Source organism: Dermacentor silvarum, chromosome 7 (assembly GCF_013339745.2).
Source record: "Dermacentor silvarum isolate Dsil-2018 chromosome 7, BIME_Dsil_1.4, whole genome shotgun sequence".
Taxonomy (NCBI): Eukaryota; Metazoa; Arthropoda; class Arachnida; order Ixodida; family Ixodidae; genus Dermacentor; species Dermacentor silvarum.
Window position 1 is genome coordinate 33,514,920 of NC_051160.1, and position 20,267 is coordinate 33,535,186.

The following is a 20,267-nucleotide window of genomic DNA, read 5'->3' on the forward strand; positions in this document are numbered from 1 at the left end:
GGCGCGAACGCGGGAAACGGGGAAACGCGGGCGGCGTGGTGGGGAAAATCATTTATTGTCAAAAGTAGAGGTGTGGGACCTGACTAGAGGACCCTACATACTAGGTGGAGTCCCTATTCCGGGACCGCATTGGTTGAAGCCGCCGCCCTGGCAGACCAAGGCATGCTGGGCCTGAAGGTCTGAGCAGCCGAGCAGGGCCGCCTCCCAGTCCTCTCGGGTAGGGTTTGGGTGTGGGGTGAGGGCTGTGTTGTTTTGACAGGCCCACACCTTATGCTAGGTGTCCGCCATCTAACCACAGTGCTGGCACCGTCCTGTGACCATACGGTCGAAATGTTTCATTATTGCAGGACGGTTTTGGTTTCGTATTGGTTTCGAGGATGAGCTCGTCCGCTTTCTTCAACCCCTTGCGGGGAGAGGGTAGCGGCGATAACTATCCTTATAGTATTCCAGAATTTCCCTGTACCGGAGGAGGAGGTGACCGTCCCCGTCTGTGTCCATTGGGATTAAGGTAGGAAACCCGGAAATGAGCGCTCGGGCAGCCGCATCTGCAGCCTCATTCCCCCGCAATCCCTGATGGCCCGGTGTCCATACAATACGTTTGGGTGAGGGTCCGCGTCCCTCGTGCAGTTGCGCAGTATTCTGTCAGCTAGGGGTGAGATGTACCCTGCTTCGTAGTTACGGCCCACTAGCCGCGAATCCGTAATGATGACTTTGGAGTTACTGTGAGAGGTCGCAAGGGAAATGGCGACCTCCTCAGCCTGTGTTACAGGGGCGGCGTCGGCAGCAGCTAGCGCGTTGCCTCGTTGGCGCTGCTACCATTTCTTTCTCTCTCTATCTCGCTCTCATTTTCTCTTTCCCTCTCCTTAACGTCCCATATCAAGGCAACATGTGCACGGCACGGACAGGAGGCGAGGCGTACGCCGCTCCGCGAGGTGGTTGCTAGGCATCTCAGTGACGTCATAGCTCGGCGAGGTTTTGCGGCAGGCGGCACTTTTTACGGTTAGCTAACACCGCTTCGCTGTTAAAACAAGCGAGCAAAAGTGAGCAGAACCGAAGTCACAGCCAAGCTAAACAACGCTTACGCTTTAGAAGACAATTCTCAGAATTTCTGTAGCGTCTTTATTTTTATGAACTATTTCTGGTAGCATTCCTTTTTTTATGCGACAGCTGTTATGCGGACACATTGAGGTCGTCGTCGGCTGTGACGGTATCGACGGCGCATGCGCTGCCTCCTGCGTGGAAGGTCACCGAGAGACGTGCAGTGTGTTTGACACAAAAAAAAAATGACGAGGGCCAGGTGGATGCGCCATCATGCTCCGCTCCATCGACTCCGCTCCACCGGCACCGCTCCATCGGCTCTGCATGCGGAGTCAGGAGTATTATGCGTGCAACTACTAGCGCTCCTGCTGTGTGCGTGCCACACCATGACGCAGTAGCGCACCCAGGATCTCTGCCGGGGGGGGGGAGGGGGGAGGGGGGGGGTGACAGTTTGCCTTAGTTTGCCAATACCATCCAAACAGCACTAATTTCAATTTTTCTCACTGGATATTGTCCAAAAAAATGCGCTTTTTGCGCAACTTTGCGAGTGTGCAGACGATTGCGCGAGTTACATCTTAGTTGCAGTACTCAAAGGCGCACGGAAAGAAAAGTGTTAAACATTAAACAAAAGGGGGAGTACAAACCCCCCCCCCCCCCCCCCCCCCCCCCCCGTCGGTGCGCTAATGCCATGACGCATACACTGAGTAAGTTAGCTTGCAGCTACGAACGACGACGGCTTTCCTTTGGCCTCGAGTCGTATACGCCATCGAGGGGTGCGAAGCCTGCAACGCCGCTGGTGGCGCTCTTCGTGACGCCAGCATTGTGAGCCGCCTGGTAGAGCGGCCAGGGCGCTGTTTCTGACGCGCAGCAGAAGCGTGCTGCGTCGCGCGGCCACATGCCGACACCACGTATATGCGATGCTGTTATAGGCTAGGTTTCAGAAGGTAGACCGGAAATAGATCAATAGTTTTCGGCTTCACGTGCGTGTGGTGGTTTGGCTCCATGTGGGTGGCGGTTTCCCGCCAGTTGTGCCTTAGCACAGGTGTCAAAACGGATGACGGATGGCCCATTGTTATACCCCTCGCCACCGCCGATGCCTCTTTCCCAAGTGTCGCGATACTCGACGGCGGCACAGTTCCACCAATCGTTGTGCCCCTTCGTCTCGTGACGTAGAGATCGCGCTAGCGCTTTTATCAGCAGTTGCCCTTTGGAGTCGCTATGGGACGGACGCTCATTTAACCACATCTTCCAGGATCCAGGCATCACGATCCTTATGATGCCATGCAGTGTGCCGCGGCTATGAACGGTGTGGCTCATACGCGAGTCTATGACAATGGGGCAGACTTAACGCAGCAAACGCACTACTAGGCCATCGCGTCGGGCGAAAACAATACGCCGGTGTCCTTGTTCTTTGACGAACATATAGTCAATAATGATTATATATAAATTCACTATAGCAATATTCACTATAGCAGACCCACCATAGTCACAGCTACGCTGGCTTCCATCTTCACAGTAGCGGAAGGGCTCTGAATTTTTTTTTGCTGAATGCCGCTCGAAGAGCTTCATCACAACTTGAAACCTTGCAATCGCTTTGAATGCTTCTACAAAGGTAAAGTCTGTTGCATCCCGTAACATATTTACAATTTACATGCTCTGAATCGATTGCGACATTTTATCAGCACTATCCAATTACAGTCACACACAACGTTTGACAATCATGCAACATTCGTAGCACTCTATTTACAAGTAACTGTGCTGAGAACAATTTTATTCCACCAAAAGACGATGCGGACACTGCAGGACACGACGACGTCACAATGCACCACCAGGCCGATATCGCATACAAAGGACTGAGCCCTATAAACGCGTCCGAGTCCACACGATCTCACTAACGTATGTCTATCTATAGACTAACAGAAACACACAGTTATGCAATAACGAAATGTCTCATCATACCGTATACGTGAAGTTTATGTGCAATTGCTGATGTCGAAGAGGCAATGTACATATGTTCAAAGGAGATGTTTCTACACTAACATAGTACATAGACTATTACGAACACACAGTTACACAATGATTCAAATTATACCTCATGCATGAAGGTTAATTATGTGACGTGAAATTGCTGATGTCGAAGAGGTAATGTGCATGTATGCGTTCAAATGGGATGTTTTTATATGTTTGCAACGTTACGGAAATGTTCACCACTACGACGCAGCGCTACCGTTGGAGCCGAGTAGTTCAGCGCCTCTTGCATGCTACATCTTTCATAACCATGAGTGTTTCTCTAATTGGGGCGCAGTTTTTTTTTAAATAATTTTATTTGTATCCATAAATAAATCATTAGTATTGGAAGTACTATGAAGGAACATCATGTTTGCTGTGTGTCCTTTAGTGCTAAAACAAAAGAAAAAACCTGCAATATATATATATATATATATATATATATATATATATATATATTAGTTGCATTACTGAATGCGGTCGCGGAGTTCGTATTCACGGTCATTATACGAAGGAATGTAGGCTTCCTAACCAAGGAGGTTTTGTCACTATGCTCCGAACTCGGTGACGTTTATAATGGGGCCCATTCTTCACATTTCTCTTAGGTAGGCGGTGTTCTTTATGTAGCGCAAATAAAGCCACGCTGACTTGTCTGTAACGGTCATCTTATAGCGAAGCTGTTCAGGGGACTTTCACAACAGTATTTACCGAGGCGTAGACAGAACGCCGGCGAGAGCTTGCGTGGACAAGGAACGCGCACGTAACACAGGCTTGCGGGAGCGACAGCGAGGGTGACATGGAATAGCGGTGATGCACAACGTTTATACATACTTTTTCATGCACTCTCCCCTCACGCAATGCTGAGCCACTGCGGAAAATAGCGCCTCTTCCCCTTCGCAACCACACACTCTCTCCCTCTTTGGTGATCCATTTCGACCGCTCTGCTCCGTCGAAACGCGCGCGTGCCGGACATTCCGACTCAATTGGTACGATAGCATTGAAGGGGCCGGACGCGGCGATAAAATCTGACAATTGTCTACTAAAGCCTATATAAGCATTCTTTGGCACTGGAAAGGCCCTGAGTAGACGCGCATAAGCTGGGAAAAGCAAAACTGAGCAGAAACGAAGTCACAGCCGGGCCAAACAATGCTTCCGCATTACTAAACAATCCTCAGAATTTCTGTAGCTTTTACTTTTTTTTTTTTCAAATAATGTTTGCCTCGGATAGTAAGCCAGCTCGTTAAGTGTAATTGTGCTACATGTGTCAGGGGTGATTTTGAACAATTCCATTAATGATAATTGTACCTTGTAGTCAGCGGCCACAAGCGTTCTTAGACGAAAATATACAGTCCTCGTAATTATGCAAAAAAAAAAAGTTACCGGTCTTGGGTATGATGTGCTTCGTGCCTTGTTGTAGAGCTGTCGCGCTCTGTCATTGTCGTATAGCATTCCCATAGCACATCCCTCTGAAGAATACCGCTAATTTGTGAGTAGGACTATCACAATATTCTCGTAAACATTGCGACTATTTCACGTGAGGTATAAAATCATGCATTACATTTGCCCGCTTGATATGCTCGATGTGATACCATTTACTGAACTGTGACATCTATTTTTAGTGCACGTCGAGTGCTCAACTTTGTGCACAAGTTAAATTTTGAAACCTTACTTGTTCTGGGCAATTTTTGTCAAAACTGCTAGGCCCTATAAAAGTCGGGTACAACTTTAGAAGACAGCGGCATTTGCCCCCTCAAAGGCGGATGCATACGAGCCTCCACCAATGGGCGCGCACTTAAGACTTGTGTCATGAGCTGGACGGCCGGTGTCCCCGCCGACGCAGAACATGGCAGCCCACGCTTCAAGCCGGGGCGAGTCGCGTCAGCGGGACTATTTCTTTAGTCGCGGAGGAAATCGGCTGCTCCGCTTCGGTCATCTGAGCGGGGCCTCTCCTGTCTTCTTAAGTTGTACCCGACTATAGTTGAAAATTTTGCGTCCTACGTAGGCAGAACTGGTTCAGCGCTTGTGTAATAGAGCGCGTTCCTTCACGGCGGTTTCACGCAACCGCCCAAAGTTTGTTTTTCTTTTGAATGGACAGAAACCTGGTAAGTTCCGCGCATTTATTACGTGATACTGAACAACGTTGGCGCATAGGTTGGTTGAAGATCGCGCTGCCTCTGAAGCCTTGCAATGGCTTCCGAGAGGCGCGCAGCTGCGATCTGTGCTGCCATCTACCAATAGTTCAAAAAGCCTTTCTTCTGCCGTGAATCTCGGTTGCTGCGGTGGTGGCGTCACCTGGCAACGGTACGGCAAACCTTCTTGTAGTGTGCGCTACTGCTATGGTTGCGCTGCCTGTGTCGTCGTATTAGTGACAACCATCGTAACAACCGCATTCTCTCGCAGTATCGTAGATATATAAACACACTACGTTGTAATGTGTAATCAGCCTCTTCAGAGTTACGAAAAAAAAAAAAAACAGGAGAGAGACAATCCCTCCAAGCAAAACGTTTTGGTGTATATAAAACCCCGCGATTGTGCATCGCCGAACGCCGGGGGTTGTGGCGTGCCCTTGTAATCCAGCTGCTTGGAGGCTTGCGCTAGAGGACGGGTTGAGGCTGGGAGTCCTGCCCCATGTTGACTTATGTTGATCGGGTGTCCGCGCTAAGCTGGGCGTCGATATGGTGACCCCAGGGGAACCCGGTGGTGGCCAGGTCGCCTAAGGAGGAGCGAACCGGCCCAGGGCGGAAACGCAGCAGGCAAAAGCTCCCGCGCTCTGCAGTAGTGGGATAGCACCTGTGAATGGGCGGCATGGGGTAGCCCAGCCGATACATTCGGACCTAGTGCTTTTTTTTTTTTTTTTTTCAGTCACTTTCCTGGTTGTAACTTTTTACAGCGAACTAGTTTAATTTACGGTCGCTGTGCTAGTAGTGTGCCTTTGCATTGTGCACCCCCATTCGTTTTCTGTTGGTTCGCGTGGCTCAACGTGATCGCTTATTTAACGTCAGCTAGGTCATTGCTGCCCGATGTCGCACCAGCGCTTAATGTCAGGGGGGGGGGGGGGGAGGCAAGCCCCCCCTCCCCCCTTCTATTTTTTAAGGAGGAACTGTCCCTCGCCTGGTCAACTGTAGCACTGCGGCACTCATTCCACAAGCGCCGAAGGTGATATTATTACCGGTACTGCCTTAATAATATCATTATTACCGGTACTGCCTTGCGGCCGCATTTCGATGGGGGCGAAATGCGAAAAACACCCGTGTACTTAGATTTAGGTGCACGTTAAAGAACCCCAGGTGGTCCAAATTTCCGGAGTCCCCCACTACGGCGTGCCTCATAATCAGAACTGGTTTTGGCACGTAAAACCCGATAATTTAATTTTAATTTTTAACCGGTACTGCCTTATTACCGGTAAGGCTGGTCTCCGGCCGAAACGTCAGCAATATCCTGCTATTTAAAACACACATCCTGTGATTCAACGCTTCACTGATATGTACATATCAGTAGCGCACCCAGTATCTCTGCCAGGGGGGGGGTTGACAGTTTGCCAATACCATCTAAACATCACTAATTTCGATTTTTTTCACGGGAAATTGTCAAAAAAATGCGCTTTTTGCGAGTGTGCAGACGATTGCGCGTCTTACATCTTAGTTGCAGTACTGAAATGCGTAAGGAAAGAAAATGGGTTAAACAAAAGGGGGGGGGGGGGGTTAAGTCGGCCTCAGGGGGGGGGGGTTACAACCCCCGAATCCCCCCCCCGTCGGTGCGCCACTGGTACATATATACATCGTGTCCGTCCAATATTGGCCATGCTTCCTGTGCTGCTGGCAAATTAATAATGCTCCAGCGTGTACCGAGTTCTGCGAACGAGTCTGACGGCTCTCGTGCTAGTTGTGCGCCTTCTGTACATTGTATACCCATACTTGTTTTTTGCAAGTCCAGCATGGCTAACGTAGAGCATGCCTCCACGTCGGCCCAATACTTTACGATGTCGGACCAACATTGGCCCTGCTTCATGTGTTGCCGGCGTCAGTGTGGGAAAATGTGAAAACGCTCCAGCGCGAGTTAGTCTAACAGAGTCAGTCCAACAGAAGCAACGCACATTTAAAAGACACCGACGTAGCACGGGGCTCCATATTGATCATCCGATCGCAAAAGGACCGCAAAAAGAAATCTGGATTCTAGAGGCCTCCACTGCGGCCTCTCTCACAGCCCCTGTGTTTCTTTGATATGTCAAACTGAATCAACCAATCCGTTGCGTTGTATTCATTTCTCGAAAAGGAAGAAGAAAGAAACGCTTTTCAAACTTTGACACTTCTACCCCTTCAAGCAGCTCTTCTGAGAAGTTAGATTACGCATTTTGACAAACACCGACACCATTACTATTCAACAGAAATAAACACCGCCTTTCTATTGCTCCGAGTAAATGAATATTTCTCGCCTGCATCACCGCATCTCAGTCGCTGAAAAGCGGGCAAGAAAACGCGCCAGTGTACGCCATTGGCGCTCGCAGCTATGCGCGCAGCGTCATCTTGGTGCGCTTCTCCGACACAACTACAGATGGCGACAGCATCGCGGGCAGTTACTTTCTCAGCGTTTCTCGGCACACGTCTATGCTTTTTGGGGGCAACTTGTGGAGTTCCGTGCTAATCTTTCTAGCCAAATAGTTTCTCGTGTCGCATCGCTAATCATGCTCGCTCGGCCAATGACAAGTATTGACATTCAGCGGCCGAGGGCGACCGATAACTGAGTAAACAACTCGCCGCCACTTCAAAGGTGAAAACTGTAGTGACCCGCGTCTAAAATGGTATGCACCTCCGCATGACTTTGTGGTCTTAAAATTATTTTTTCAAGTGACTTTGCAGTTTATCGTACCGTTAGGTACAGAAAATCGCGCACTTGGCTGCGGCGGTCGCGTCTCGCGCCTTTAGGAATGTGCAAAATGCTCCCCAAATGTGTACCGTGCGTTGCTTAAATAAGGTTGCCTGCTGCTTGTGAAGTACTTTCGACTTAACATACTTCAAGCAGATAGCACCAAGATATACTCGTGGCTTGGGTTTTGCTGGAACGCTTGACGAGCTCTTTACCTCACGGGGTTTTAAGTTAGAAGGGCTGTTGCAATTAAGGACCCCCACTTTTTTTATTCTTTTAATTTTTTTTTTTACATGCGCCGCATTCCTTTCAGACGACACTTTTGCCGTTATCTCTATCAGAGCAAGACGTCGTCGTCGTGTCTGATACCTCTCTCGTTTTTGTCGCATCTCTCTACGGCAGGAGTTGAGGTGGTCTTCCTACAATGATCAAGCGATAGTCTGATGTTATCGAAGAAAAAGGACCTCAAATATCTTCGAGATGGTGTGGCAGGCAAGTACGTCAAAAAGGAAACACCACCGCATGTACCAGGTCAGTCGGAGGATGATGCTCGTTTCACTGATGCTCGTTTCAACCTTACTGTCGCCGCAGTGCTTTTCTGCCTTTTGCAAAATTGACGCAACTTCGAAAGCGAGAAACCGTTTCGTTTCCCCCGCCAACTAAAAACGCTACACGTAACCGTTTGCTGAACTTGACGGTTGCATCGCGTGAATTGGAATAGCTGTTCCGACTTTTCCCTTCATCAAGCTGACCTACATGTGCTTTTGACTTCGCTGTGGGCTGCTTGTAATGCACGAAAACGCAATAGAAAGGAATTTTCTGTGCACGAGCTTTATATATCTAAGCTACTGGGTGCATATGGTTAATTTTTTTACCATTAACTCCAGTTTCACATCTAGTAAAGCTCGTTTGAATCTAGGTATTGTAACCAGCACCTCCACCACTTGCAAGACAGAGGTTGAACCAACACTTTTTATTTGGCACCCTGCAGACAGAGCCCGCAGGGGAAGACGAGGTCGATGATAATAATATACACTAGAAAGGACAAAGAGCATAGAGTACTTAAAATATGGTCAAATCGCATCTCTACAGAGTTACCAATAAAAACACAGACATCCCCGTTCTTGTATACTCTACAACGACAGAACTGTGGGAATGCCTTGGTTGTATATGTTAACAGTGGACAAACAGCGGATATTGTCGGGGAAGACAAGTTCTCTTGTCGAGACAGGTGGCTCTAGCTCAAGGCATTTAGTTTAAGAAAGCTTTTGTTGACATGTATAGAGAATGTAAAATCAAGATAGTTGGACAATTAGGCTATATGGATAGTTCCTGGTTCAGTACAGGAACTAGGCCAACTAGAACCTCTATTCGACCGCTGTTGGTTACCTCAAGTCTTCATATTCCTCTAAAACTCAGTCTTGTTCAGTTGTGTGTTGCATTTCATGGCTACACCGACTGTCATTGTGTATTGTCGAGTTTTCCGTGAAACAAAAGCATGTTGCAAGTATAGTACCTTGTATAGCAGTTATAAATCTTGTGACTGACCACACGATAATGAAATAGACATTTGGGTGCTTCTACGGGCATGTTATTTGCAAGGCGCCCGTGCACTTTATGTACAAGGAAGGGCCTTGTACAAGCATTACACAATGACCAAGTTGATGATTTGGGGCCCATACGGGCACCAAATCGTCAATTTTGTCGTTGTGCAGTGCCTTGTGAATAAGATGCCCGTACAAGCACCAAAACGCCAATTTCGTCGTCACCTGGTCGGTGAGAATATTTATAATTGCTATGACTTTGCCTGGCCAGACATTTTCCCTTTAAACCGTTGACTGCAAATAATGAACCTTGTTCCAGTGGTAAACACCTGGACCACCGCAAACCACCGCCAGAACCAGCGATCGTCCGAAGAGGCGCAAGAGCAGTCTGCGTCGGAGCCTGCCAGCTTGGCTCAGAAATGTGCCCGAGCCTGTCAGAATCGGGCAGGCCAACAGAGCCTCTCGGTGCCACAGGGTGCTTCCGGAAATGCCAAAGAGCACAACGCTCCGTTGGGACCATTTCTAAGGTCCGCGTCTCCGGTTCCTGTTGGGCAGCATTCGCATTTGAGCACAGCATCGTCGTCGACAGCCGGGGGTGGTGCGTCCCTGGGCGTGCCCGATCAAAGCTCAGCCAGCTCATCGCCGAAGGCAAGGCACGCAGCATCCAGCACTGTTGGGTGAGGCCTTATTTCTTTGCTAAATCACTAAACCAGTTGTGTCGATTAGGTGTCGAGCGTTCCAGCATCAGCTTCACTGGTAGCACAAGCCACCTTGCAGATGTGCTGATGGCAGTTTACTTCTGATATTTGCTAGTTAGCAAGGATTTTATTATGTGAGTGTGTGAGGCTTGTTTTGAACACGACTTGGCTTAAAACATAGTCATATCTACACATATAATGCTTTCTTAAAATAAGTCATCGTGTAAAGTCTTTGTTTGCCTGTAATACGTCTTTTGCTATTGCTTACATTTAATACAAGTAAATGAAGGAAACAAAAATGGGCGGTTGAAACTGATATGCAGTGCACTCACACCTTGTAGTTTTTCCAGCTTTAACGGCCAGCCGGTACTGCACACGTTTGACAAAGTTGCACAGCCCAGCAAACATTTTTATGGTTTAAAGGTACCGACAACCATTCAGCACATCTCATAAGATGGTGGTTTAAATGAAAAGACTGTCATTCAGAGTGATAGAATTGAGCATCCTGTTCGGAGTTTAATTAGGGATCATAATTTTGCATTGGCACAGAAAGTTGTGAAAAGCGGTATGTCACACCAACTTGTGGTGAAACCTGGTACTAGAGATGCATGCACATAGATTACGCTACCTAAGTCAAATATTATTAAGTGTGCCATACTCATTGTCTGAAATCGCATTCTTTATTGTATAGGCATTATCGCTTTATTCTATGCATATTAAGAGCTAAACAATTATGCGTGGCTCTGCTACCACAAACACCAGAGACCAGCGGAGCTGGGGAAAGCCTAAAGTAGTGGCAAACCGCACACTCAGTTTCCTAGCGCTCAGGATTTCTTCGCGATGTCCAGCGTAGTAGTGCGATGAATTCAATCGGCCACATTCACAAGCCTCCGCATCTTCGTCTACGTGAACTCTCGGCTTCCCTCAATCTAAACTCGAGATGTTCTCTTCTGTGACGCTTGGTTTCAACTTCCCTAGCTCTCGTTTCAGTCTTTCGGAAGCAACTAGTGTCCAGTTCTCTGGTAGAAACCTGCCGAGCCCCCGCCAGAGGCATCAGCTGCAGTCACGGACACCAAGCGCGTTCGGCACGAACACGGGTAAACGCGTTCGGCGCGAACGCGGGTAAACGCGATCGGCGCTGAATCTTTAATGCGACTAGGACAAAGATTAGGACAGATAAACATACATATAAACCTCGATACAATGCACGGAGATATAACCAAGTAAATCTAAAATGTTTTCCTGAATATGAGCATGTAATAAATATACGCTTATAGCAAATTTTGGGTGCATAACTAGGTTTCAGCATTTTCAGTTGAGACAACAGCAAAAATATAAGTAAATGATCAAAGTATGTAAAAGTTTGGGAAAATGAAAATTGACAACACCCATCCATGCATCAACAACAATATTTATGTGTCTGGTGCGACTTAATTATAACAGGGTTTGAGTATAATATCCATCATATTTATGGTAGCTTAACAATAGCAGTGCCAGCGTTGTCTCTGTACTGTGGTTCATATTAACAGGCAATGGTGTGGAAGCTACACGTTTAGTTTGGTCATAGGATCCTGTTTGTTTCCAAGAGTTGTTTATGATCTGCATCACCTTCTTTCTGTATGGAATGGCTACTTCATATATTACAAATACAACTCATGGACACGAGATTATGTCAAATCATATATATTATTTATTCACCTTTGTACTTTCAGTTTGTAAAGTATAGACCTTTTTATCAGGCAAACTAAACAAAATATTGCTTTCTTACAGCTACAGCCGCTCTTGTCGCCTGCTTCCCACAAATGCTGGCATACAATCCCTGTCACACTCACCTATCACTGTTTCCAGCATGTTTCCATCATACCACTTCATGAACACGATAAAGGTTCTATTGGCGTCAAATGAAATGCGAACATCGGAGCGCATTATTTAAGGTAAAGTGTGTTTACATGTATCATGCTAGTTTACCTACCGCAGTGATTGCTGTGTTGGAGCTATGACATCGACCTGATACCAGGAGGCTAACATAGACATAACACAGTAGACTTGAAATCCGCGAGAATGATGCCGGTGGCTGTCACAAATATTCTGTAACGATTGGTGCTTAGATGTTTTGGGATTGCATTGGGTTGGCAGTACATAAGCCCTCTAATGTTTTAGTTCTTACACCAAGCAATTAGACAGTGAGAAGATATTACAATTCACGCTGGCAATTCACAGATGTCGCTGCTCTTCGTCGAGTAAAAAACGAATACAGCCAAAATAATTCACAACACATACACACACAACAGTTCGTGCAGGCAATAGAAACTACACGGTAACTACACATAACTACACGCCGTGTAGGCACGGCGCTCCGTCCACTTAAATGCCAGTAGAAACGCCGGCCATGCCTACTCAAATCACCTTCACAGTTCAGTGGGTCTAACAGAACTATTTCCCACATAGAAGGTGCCACGTCATACTAAACATAGACCACGCGTGTGCGAAATAATCAAAAACTACTGCCGAGCATGCACCTGCCATACAATGCGAAGCACTCGCCCAAGCCAGCACACCGACTGCCCATAGGTGGCGCTACTGCCTACGCAATATGGCAGCACCCATAAAAAAAAGTGGCATGTAACATGCCACTCCGCTCGTTTGGTGGCATATTGGTTCAGATCTACGATGCTTTTCATGTAATATTTATGCTGTATAATGTGGCCTAAAAGTATAAGCTACATTAAGTTGGGGCATGGTGGATGATTTTTCGGCCACGAATGCAAGCGGTGAGAGAAGTCTCCCTAGCCTTCGTTGTGTTAAGTATGAAACGGAGTACTGCTGTAGTAGTTTTCGTAGGAAACTTTCGTGCAACGATTGGACTTGCATTGGCTGATGATGATTCTTCAAATGCTGCGACTGGCTTTCAGGGGTGTGAGTGTCAGCGTGGCGGCAGCGAGACCCATCGCCACGGTGCCTCAGCTGGTGCCGCAGCAGGTGGTGCTCGTCTCTCCACAGGGTCAGGCACATGGAACCCACGTGTACGCCAATCCTTACGTCTCGCAGCGGCCATCGTTCGCCCATGAGTCGCCCATGCATCTACACAAGGGCTCCACTGGCCCATTCTTTGAAGGCAAGCCAATCACTCTATACGTTGGGACTGTTTGGAGCGCATGTATGGCAGGCATTAGAGATTTTTTTTTTTCTGGAATTTTATTTTATTTGAGCAGTTAAATGCGTTGCCCACAAGGCAAAACAAAAGTAGGTCACAATTTACCCGACTAAGACCTCTGGCTCATTGGAACGGCGGAAGTTCTGTTTATAAAAAAAAAAAGACGACTAATAAGCATCACATATAATGTGACGCAGTGCAAACGCACCTAATAATAATCATGGGATATCAGTAATAAAACAATACATCATACTTCATTAAATTGATAATATCTATAATGTAAGTACAATGTCGCCATTATAACAGTGAAACAATTTATTTCATAAACATTAGGTGCATTCAAACACATCCGCACTCAGCCGAGCAGTTTGCAATTAGAAGTGAAGTTTTTATTATTCACTTAAACATGTGAGTTGTTTTATAATTTCTGGCTTCGTCAACAATGATGGTTCAGGTGAAATGGTTCAGACAAAATCATTTGTATTTATTTGCAATACGGCCACTCTCTAAATGCCTCTCGGTAAGGCGAAGTACAGACGTGTCATCTGCTTGGAACAACTCACTATGCAAATACAAACAAATATGTTCTATGTAAACATACGATCATATTGGGTTAAAAAACATAACTTGGATTCAGGCATGGGTAATCCATGAATGTTATACTTTAAAAGAAATGTACATAACCACATTTACCAGATTCCAGTGTCCACCCGAATCTGATGCTCACTGGGTTTCTACGAGTTCAAAGGAAGAAAATAATTTGCACCAAAATCTAGCGTGCGCCTGATTTTATTCCTTTACATTCCTTGGCTCATTCAGGCATTTTGCTCCCCATGTTTCGAGCCTCTTGGTCAGATGTAACCTCGGTCTCCAAGCACAACAGCACACTGTTCTAATGCTCAAAATGATTGCGTAAACATGCAATCAAGAAAATTTAGTCCCATGCGAGGAATCGAACATAAGCCAGTAGCATGGTAAGTAAATATCTTTGGCGCCACACTATCAGTTGGCAAGGGGCGCGGAATTGTACATATTGTACTTAGCACACACCATCTTGCGTTAGCGGTCTTAGCACACCCGACAAAGTGAACAGTGATGTAAAAGAGGTTGAATAAAGTGTGTGTGTTGTGCAAATGGTCTCGCATAACGTGGACAATCATCGTACTAGATGGGTTCTGCCGGAAATAATTTTGTGTGCGATGGCAGCACTCGGGCAATTTTCAGAACCATTTTCTTGGAAGGTGGCGTGTTACGATCGGGTTAATACAGTATCCAAGTACTGCCGTGTTTACCTGAATCTAACACGCCCCTTTTTTTTCCCCAGAAAACGGGTCTGAAATTTGCAAAGATGTTACAATCAGATACAGGACCAAAACTGCGTGAAGGTGAATTCTGCATGTCTCATTTCCGATTGCGAACGCGAGGGGCATGCTATGTTTTTCTTTTATAAATGTGGGGCATGTTACATTCAGGCGTACTTTAATTTTCTTGCTTGAAACCTACAAAAGTTGGGTGCACGTTAGATTTGGAGGTGTGCTAGAATCAGGTAAACACAATAGGTTTCTTCAGTGTAAAACTGTTTGATCTCATTTTTTCTTGGGCATGAGACAGAGCACCTTGCACATGTCATTACTCTGCAGTTGTGCATATTCTCAATCGGATTCTCAAACGCCTAAGAAAGGGGAGGGGAGGGCGCAGTATACAAAATGCAACATGAAGTACCGTATATACTCGCATACTGAACTCGCCCCCCACTTCACTTTTACAATCGGAAGTGTGTTTTTTCACATCCTCGCATACTGAACACATCGTGAACTTGCTGCCGTGAAGTAGGAGAGGCACGGTACGATTCGGCATCCGAAATGGGCAACCGGTGGGTTTGATTGTATCGGACGCCATATTGGATGCGGACTCGTACCGTGTGCCTCCTACTTTTATTGTGATAGCAATCATATGGACACTTCAGGCACATTTTTGCTGTTGGTGCTGACGATTGCGGCTCAATCTCCCACGTTCGTGGGAGGAAAGGGGGAAGGAAACGCGCCTTATTCCGTCGCGCGCATGGCCCCGAAGGGAGGGAGGGGGGCGACGCAGTAACTGCGCATTGCGCGGCCACGTGCGCCCAATCTTGAAAGCGATCTGCGTCAGGGGCCGAGTCCAGGTGCGACGGCTACTTAACCTTTGTACGTGCTCTGTTCTCGCCGCTCAGTTTGTGTTGAAGTAATACACGGCACGAAGGTCACGTTGCTCGCTGTTGCTGCCACGCTTACACATGCCAGCGTTTTGACATCGAGTGTCCGCGGTCATCGAGTCTGATGTGTTCATGTTTGCCTGTGCACGCTGACGCCATGCTTGATAATTTACATAGTTAGCAAATGTTTGCAAGTTTATACAGCTGATAAAACTACTATCCTCACTTCGTATAGCTGTCTACGCATTTGCTATCGCAATCGGTAATTTGACTTTCGGTTGAAACTGCAACTTCTTAAAGGTGGCTGCGGAAGAAAAATTGCTCAAAACAGGGTGCGCACAGGTCCTTGAAATCCTTGAAAGTCCTGGAATTTCTTTTGCGTCCTTGAAAACCCTTGAATTCTTGGGGTTTTCACGGGGTCCGACAGTGCGACTCACATTATATGGCGGTTGAGGGTGGTCCCGGCAAACTTCATTGCTTTCCGCAACGCCGGGACCGCGAAGTCAATCTTCCTGCTCGAGGAAGAAGCGAGCGCGCATCCGTCGCGCACTTTATTTTTTTTCCCTCTGGCTTGCTTCGACTTCGGGGTTGGCCAAAAGCCATAAGTTGCTGGCCACAATGAGGCTAGAGCGTCTCGACCTCCTCGGGAAAAATACAAATTGTGCCATCATGCTTATTTGTAACGAAAAAGCAGTTACATGAATCTTAACAGTTGAATTTGGTAGTGTTTCACTTTTTTGGGGGGTTCGCCTTGGGCTGGATTTATTGGCAACCCACTAAAAACAGTACAGCCTCATAGCCTGAGCGTTCGTTGTCTGTTGGCCACATTGTGCTTTGTTTATCTGCGTGCGCGCTCCGGTGTCGTCGACGCTTTGTTTGCTTTTTCCCCCGTTTCGGTTGTGGTGCGCATGGTTCAGAATAATGCCTGGAAAATGTAAATTTCAAAGTGCCTGGCTCAGCAACGACAATTACAAACTTTGGGTTGCGCCGGATACATCGGACCCCCACTGCGCGAAAATTTGAGGAGCCTTAGCAGGCTGGATAAGTTTTTTCATGACCTCCTGAGCTTCAATCCCTCCTATAAAGAGCTGTGGAAAGCAGTGAGGCTGTTGCTTGTTTTGAGCCATGGGCAAGCAACTGTCGAATGGGGGTTCAGCGTCAATCGCCAGATCTCCGTAGAGAATCTGAAAGGTTTGCCATACATTTCACAGCGTATCATACGTGACGCAGTGGACAGGGCAGGTGGAATTTTGAATGTTCCTATAACAAAAGAACTCAGAATAGCTGTGTCCGCAGCGAGGCAGCATTACGGTGCACACTTGGAATCGGAAAAGAAACGGTACCAGGAAAACTCAAAGCAGACAAAAAGGCGCACAATCATGGAAGAAGTTGAAGGGTTGCAGACGAAGAAAAAGAAGCTTTAGGCAGTCGTTGCCGATTTAATGGCCTTTGCAGATGGATATGCAGAAAGAAAGGCTGAGAGAACCGATGACATCTCGCACGTGGTGAAATCAAACAGCTTGAGAAAGACCCCAAAAGCGAAGGCTGAAGAACTCGGCAGCATTAAGACGCAAATAGAAAAGAAACTGAAAGACCTGCCCTGAGCTTCAGAATTTCATCTAATCAAATGAAACTGTACGCGCACTAAGTCAAATAACTTTCCTTTGTTCTGTCTAATAAGATGTAACGTGTGTTGACTACCGTATTAAATATTAAAATTTTTTGAAAGGTCCTTGAAAAGTCCTTGAATTTTTTTCTTGGAAACCTGTACGAACCCTGTCAAAATTTTACCCCACTTAATGAACGGAACCCCCAACTTTGCGCATATTGCGCAAAGAGGCTCATTATGCGAGTAAATACGGTATGTGGGCGACAGACACACCGGCGGCAAACGCCTTTTCGAGATGATCGGTCACCAACTAGCTCAATTGTCGACTTTACAGATTCTCAACACCAACAGCAGCAGCCTCTGCCGTCACCGTCGTCGATGATGATCGGGGCAGCGGGGGGGATGCCAGAAGACCGGCTGGCCCTGGACTCGGCATTGCAGGACAACTACTACCACCAAATGGAGGAGAACTACCAGATCCAGCTGTACCACCAGCAGAAGCGGCAGCAGTACGCACAGCAGAGCCACAACCAGCTGTCGCTTCATCCCGCTGAGCACCACCAACCTCTTCACAGCCCGGGCCCGCCGCACATCACTCGGGTGTCCGGTGAGGGCTCCTTTGTGGTGATCCCAAGCCACATTTATGTGAAGGCGATGCCAGCATGTTGCATTTCTTTGTGCCATCGCATTCAGTATGAGCTGCAACATGGTGCCCATGGTTGAAGGGGTCCAAAAGCTGCGAGGTAGTGCCAGCGTGCGAAAAACCGAAAAACTAAACGCCATTTACTGGTATTCATTAAACCAACTTTTCATATTGACATTGGCGAGCATAATCGTGGGGTCCCACCTGTTATTAGCCCTGGCGCGTTCATAGAGCTTGATCCATTCGTCAACGTCGTGTCCTTCCAGGCCAGAGAACACACCAGGGTTGTGGTGTTGGGCAACTGTGACGATTGGAGTAGTCTCATGAGCTGCAGCCATTGCTGATGCGGTCTCGTCACCAGGAGGCATGGTGACAAGCTCAATGTACCGACCACTGCGGAACTCCGTAGCGAGGATGGGGATCGCAAACCTCCACCAGAATGTTATGCGTGGAAAGACACAGACAAAAGAGGCTATTTACATGCTATTTACACTGGAGCCAGACCGCCAGACAGACACTCGCTCATGCCAAGGACCCAGACACTTCGTCTTTTTCGTGGCGGCTTGTCTCTTGAGCATCTGTCGATGGTATCGTAATAAAATGTCGATGCTGCAATGCAGTCTTGTGGCACCCTTCGACCACGGTCACCATGTTGCAGCTCATGTTGAATGCAACTGCACATCGTCATAATGCATTGTACTGGCATTCACGTGTGGCACATCAGCTTTTGTGCGATGGCATCCAAAACGAGGTCGCACCTGTCTTTAGCGAACACATCTCGCTTGTGAGTGGAGGAGAGCAAACACCCAAGGCTCTATGTTTGGCCGTTCACTTCCGCAAATGCAATCACTTTCGCAAGATTTTTCGTGACTAGTCGTGGATGCGTCAACGTGAACGGTGACGGCATCCTCCTGTCACAGCGCTAAGCAGACTGTATTATAGCCTAGTGCCAGGAATGCTGTCACTCATACACGCAGATGCGTCTGGTGCTAGTCATGCAAAGTCTCTGGAAAGTGACTGTGTCCCCAAAAGGGAGCGTCTTAGAATACAGTCCCACTTTCACTCTTCGCCCCCTTACGTAAAGCACTAGCTGTTTACAGGAATTCACCGGAGGTGGTGCGTGTTCCTAGCACATCGTCCTAGTTCACATGATTGTGAGATGCTAAAAACAAAATTTGTGATGTGCCACGGTTGCATTTTCACTTATTTATAATTCACCTCTGTTAATTTGACTTCGGTTACCTCGAATTTTTTGGTTACTTCGATCTCGGCCGAAAGTCCTGGCCGGCACCCATGCATATTTATGGGTGCAAACCTTCGTTCGGTATTTTGATCTTGAAATTGGCCTTTGCCAGATAATTCGAACTTGAGCAGTTGGCATGCATGCACCTAACCGCAGTGATCCCAATAGCGACGTTTTTGTGACAGCGTCTGTCTCGGCAGAGCTTAGGGGGCAGTGAATGAGTTGAACACACGTCATCTCCTGTCAAATACACCTATTTGCGGCCTGTGCTAGGAGGTTGTTCAAGCAATAACAGTAGCACACAATGTCCGGTTATGGTATATCATCATCATCATCAGCCTATATTTATGCCCACTGCAGGACGAAGGCCTCTCCCTGTGATCTCCAATTACCCCTGTCTTGCGCTAGCTGATTCCAACTTGCGCCTGCCAATTTCCTAACTTCATCAGCCCACCTAGTTTTCTGCCGTCCTCGACTGCGCTTCCCTTCTCTTGGTATCCATTCTGTAACTCTAATGGTCCACCGGTTATACATCCTACGCTTATACGATTATGGTATATACGCTATTCTAAACCTAGCACACTGCGTTTTTTTTTTTTTTTTTGCTTTTTTTTTTGTCAGAAGCTGACAAATTGCTTTCTGGCAATTTGTCAGAAATTGCCTGCAAGGTGCCATCAGGCGAGACCAAAACCTTCTTTGCAGATTTCATATGCTTTGCTGCATAACACAGATATCTTGCGGTGAAGCTAACTTTCAGAAACCGGCCTCTGTTGTGCAATACATATTAGACCCTTGCCCATTTTTCTTGTTAAAAAATCGGCTGCGTGTTAGGTATCGACTGTGTTTAGGAGCCTTAATATCATTTCTACGCTAGTTTTCTACTTTAGACACATAGAGAGTGGGCGTGCGTTTAATTGATGGGTACTTTGCAATGGTAGACCTCTTTTAAGACTAAATTGGGGGGTTATCAAAGATCTTCATTTTAGCAGAAATTCCGCTGAACCATTTGATACCTATAAATCCTTATTTAGTTGAGGAGAGGCTTAGGTCTTTTTTATTCACAGCTTCAGCTGTCATCAGATTTCATGAAACTCTCACGCGAAAACAATTGCCTATAGTTTCTAAGTTACCAGAGAGTTATTTCTGTGTTGAACAGTAAATTATTCTCTCTAAATGAAAGCTCAGAATAGTGATTTCTTGGAATATTAGCATTCATCGAAGAAATCTTGAGGGCATGCTGGATTGTCTTTCTTATCGCATTTAGTATGGAAGCACTT

At 46.9% G+C, this 20,267-nt stretch overlaps 1 protein-coding gene across 1 annotated transcript in view; it reads left to right on the top strand.

Moving 5' to 3' along the window:
- The first annotated feature begins 7,585 nt into the window (after window positions 1–7,585).
- LOC119457892 (scaffold protein salvador) overlaps window positions 7,586–20,267 on the top strand; it is a 30,106-nt gene continuing 17,424 nt past the window's right edge. Inside the window, exons 1-5 of the mRNA XM_037719656.2 lie at window positions 7,586–7,843; window positions 8,311–8,439; window positions 9,772–10,129; window positions 13,063–13,265; window positions 17,439–17,711. Of these exons, the coding sequence (XP_037575584.1) occupies window positions 8,352–8,439; window positions 9,772–10,129; window positions 13,063–13,265; window positions 17,439–17,711 (922 nt within the window). The 5' untranslated portion in view covers window positions 7,586–7,843; window positions 8,311–8,351. The remainder of the gene's footprint in view (window positions 7,844–8,310; window positions 8,440–9,771; window positions 10,130–13,062; window positions 13,266–17,438; window positions 17,712–20,267) is intronic.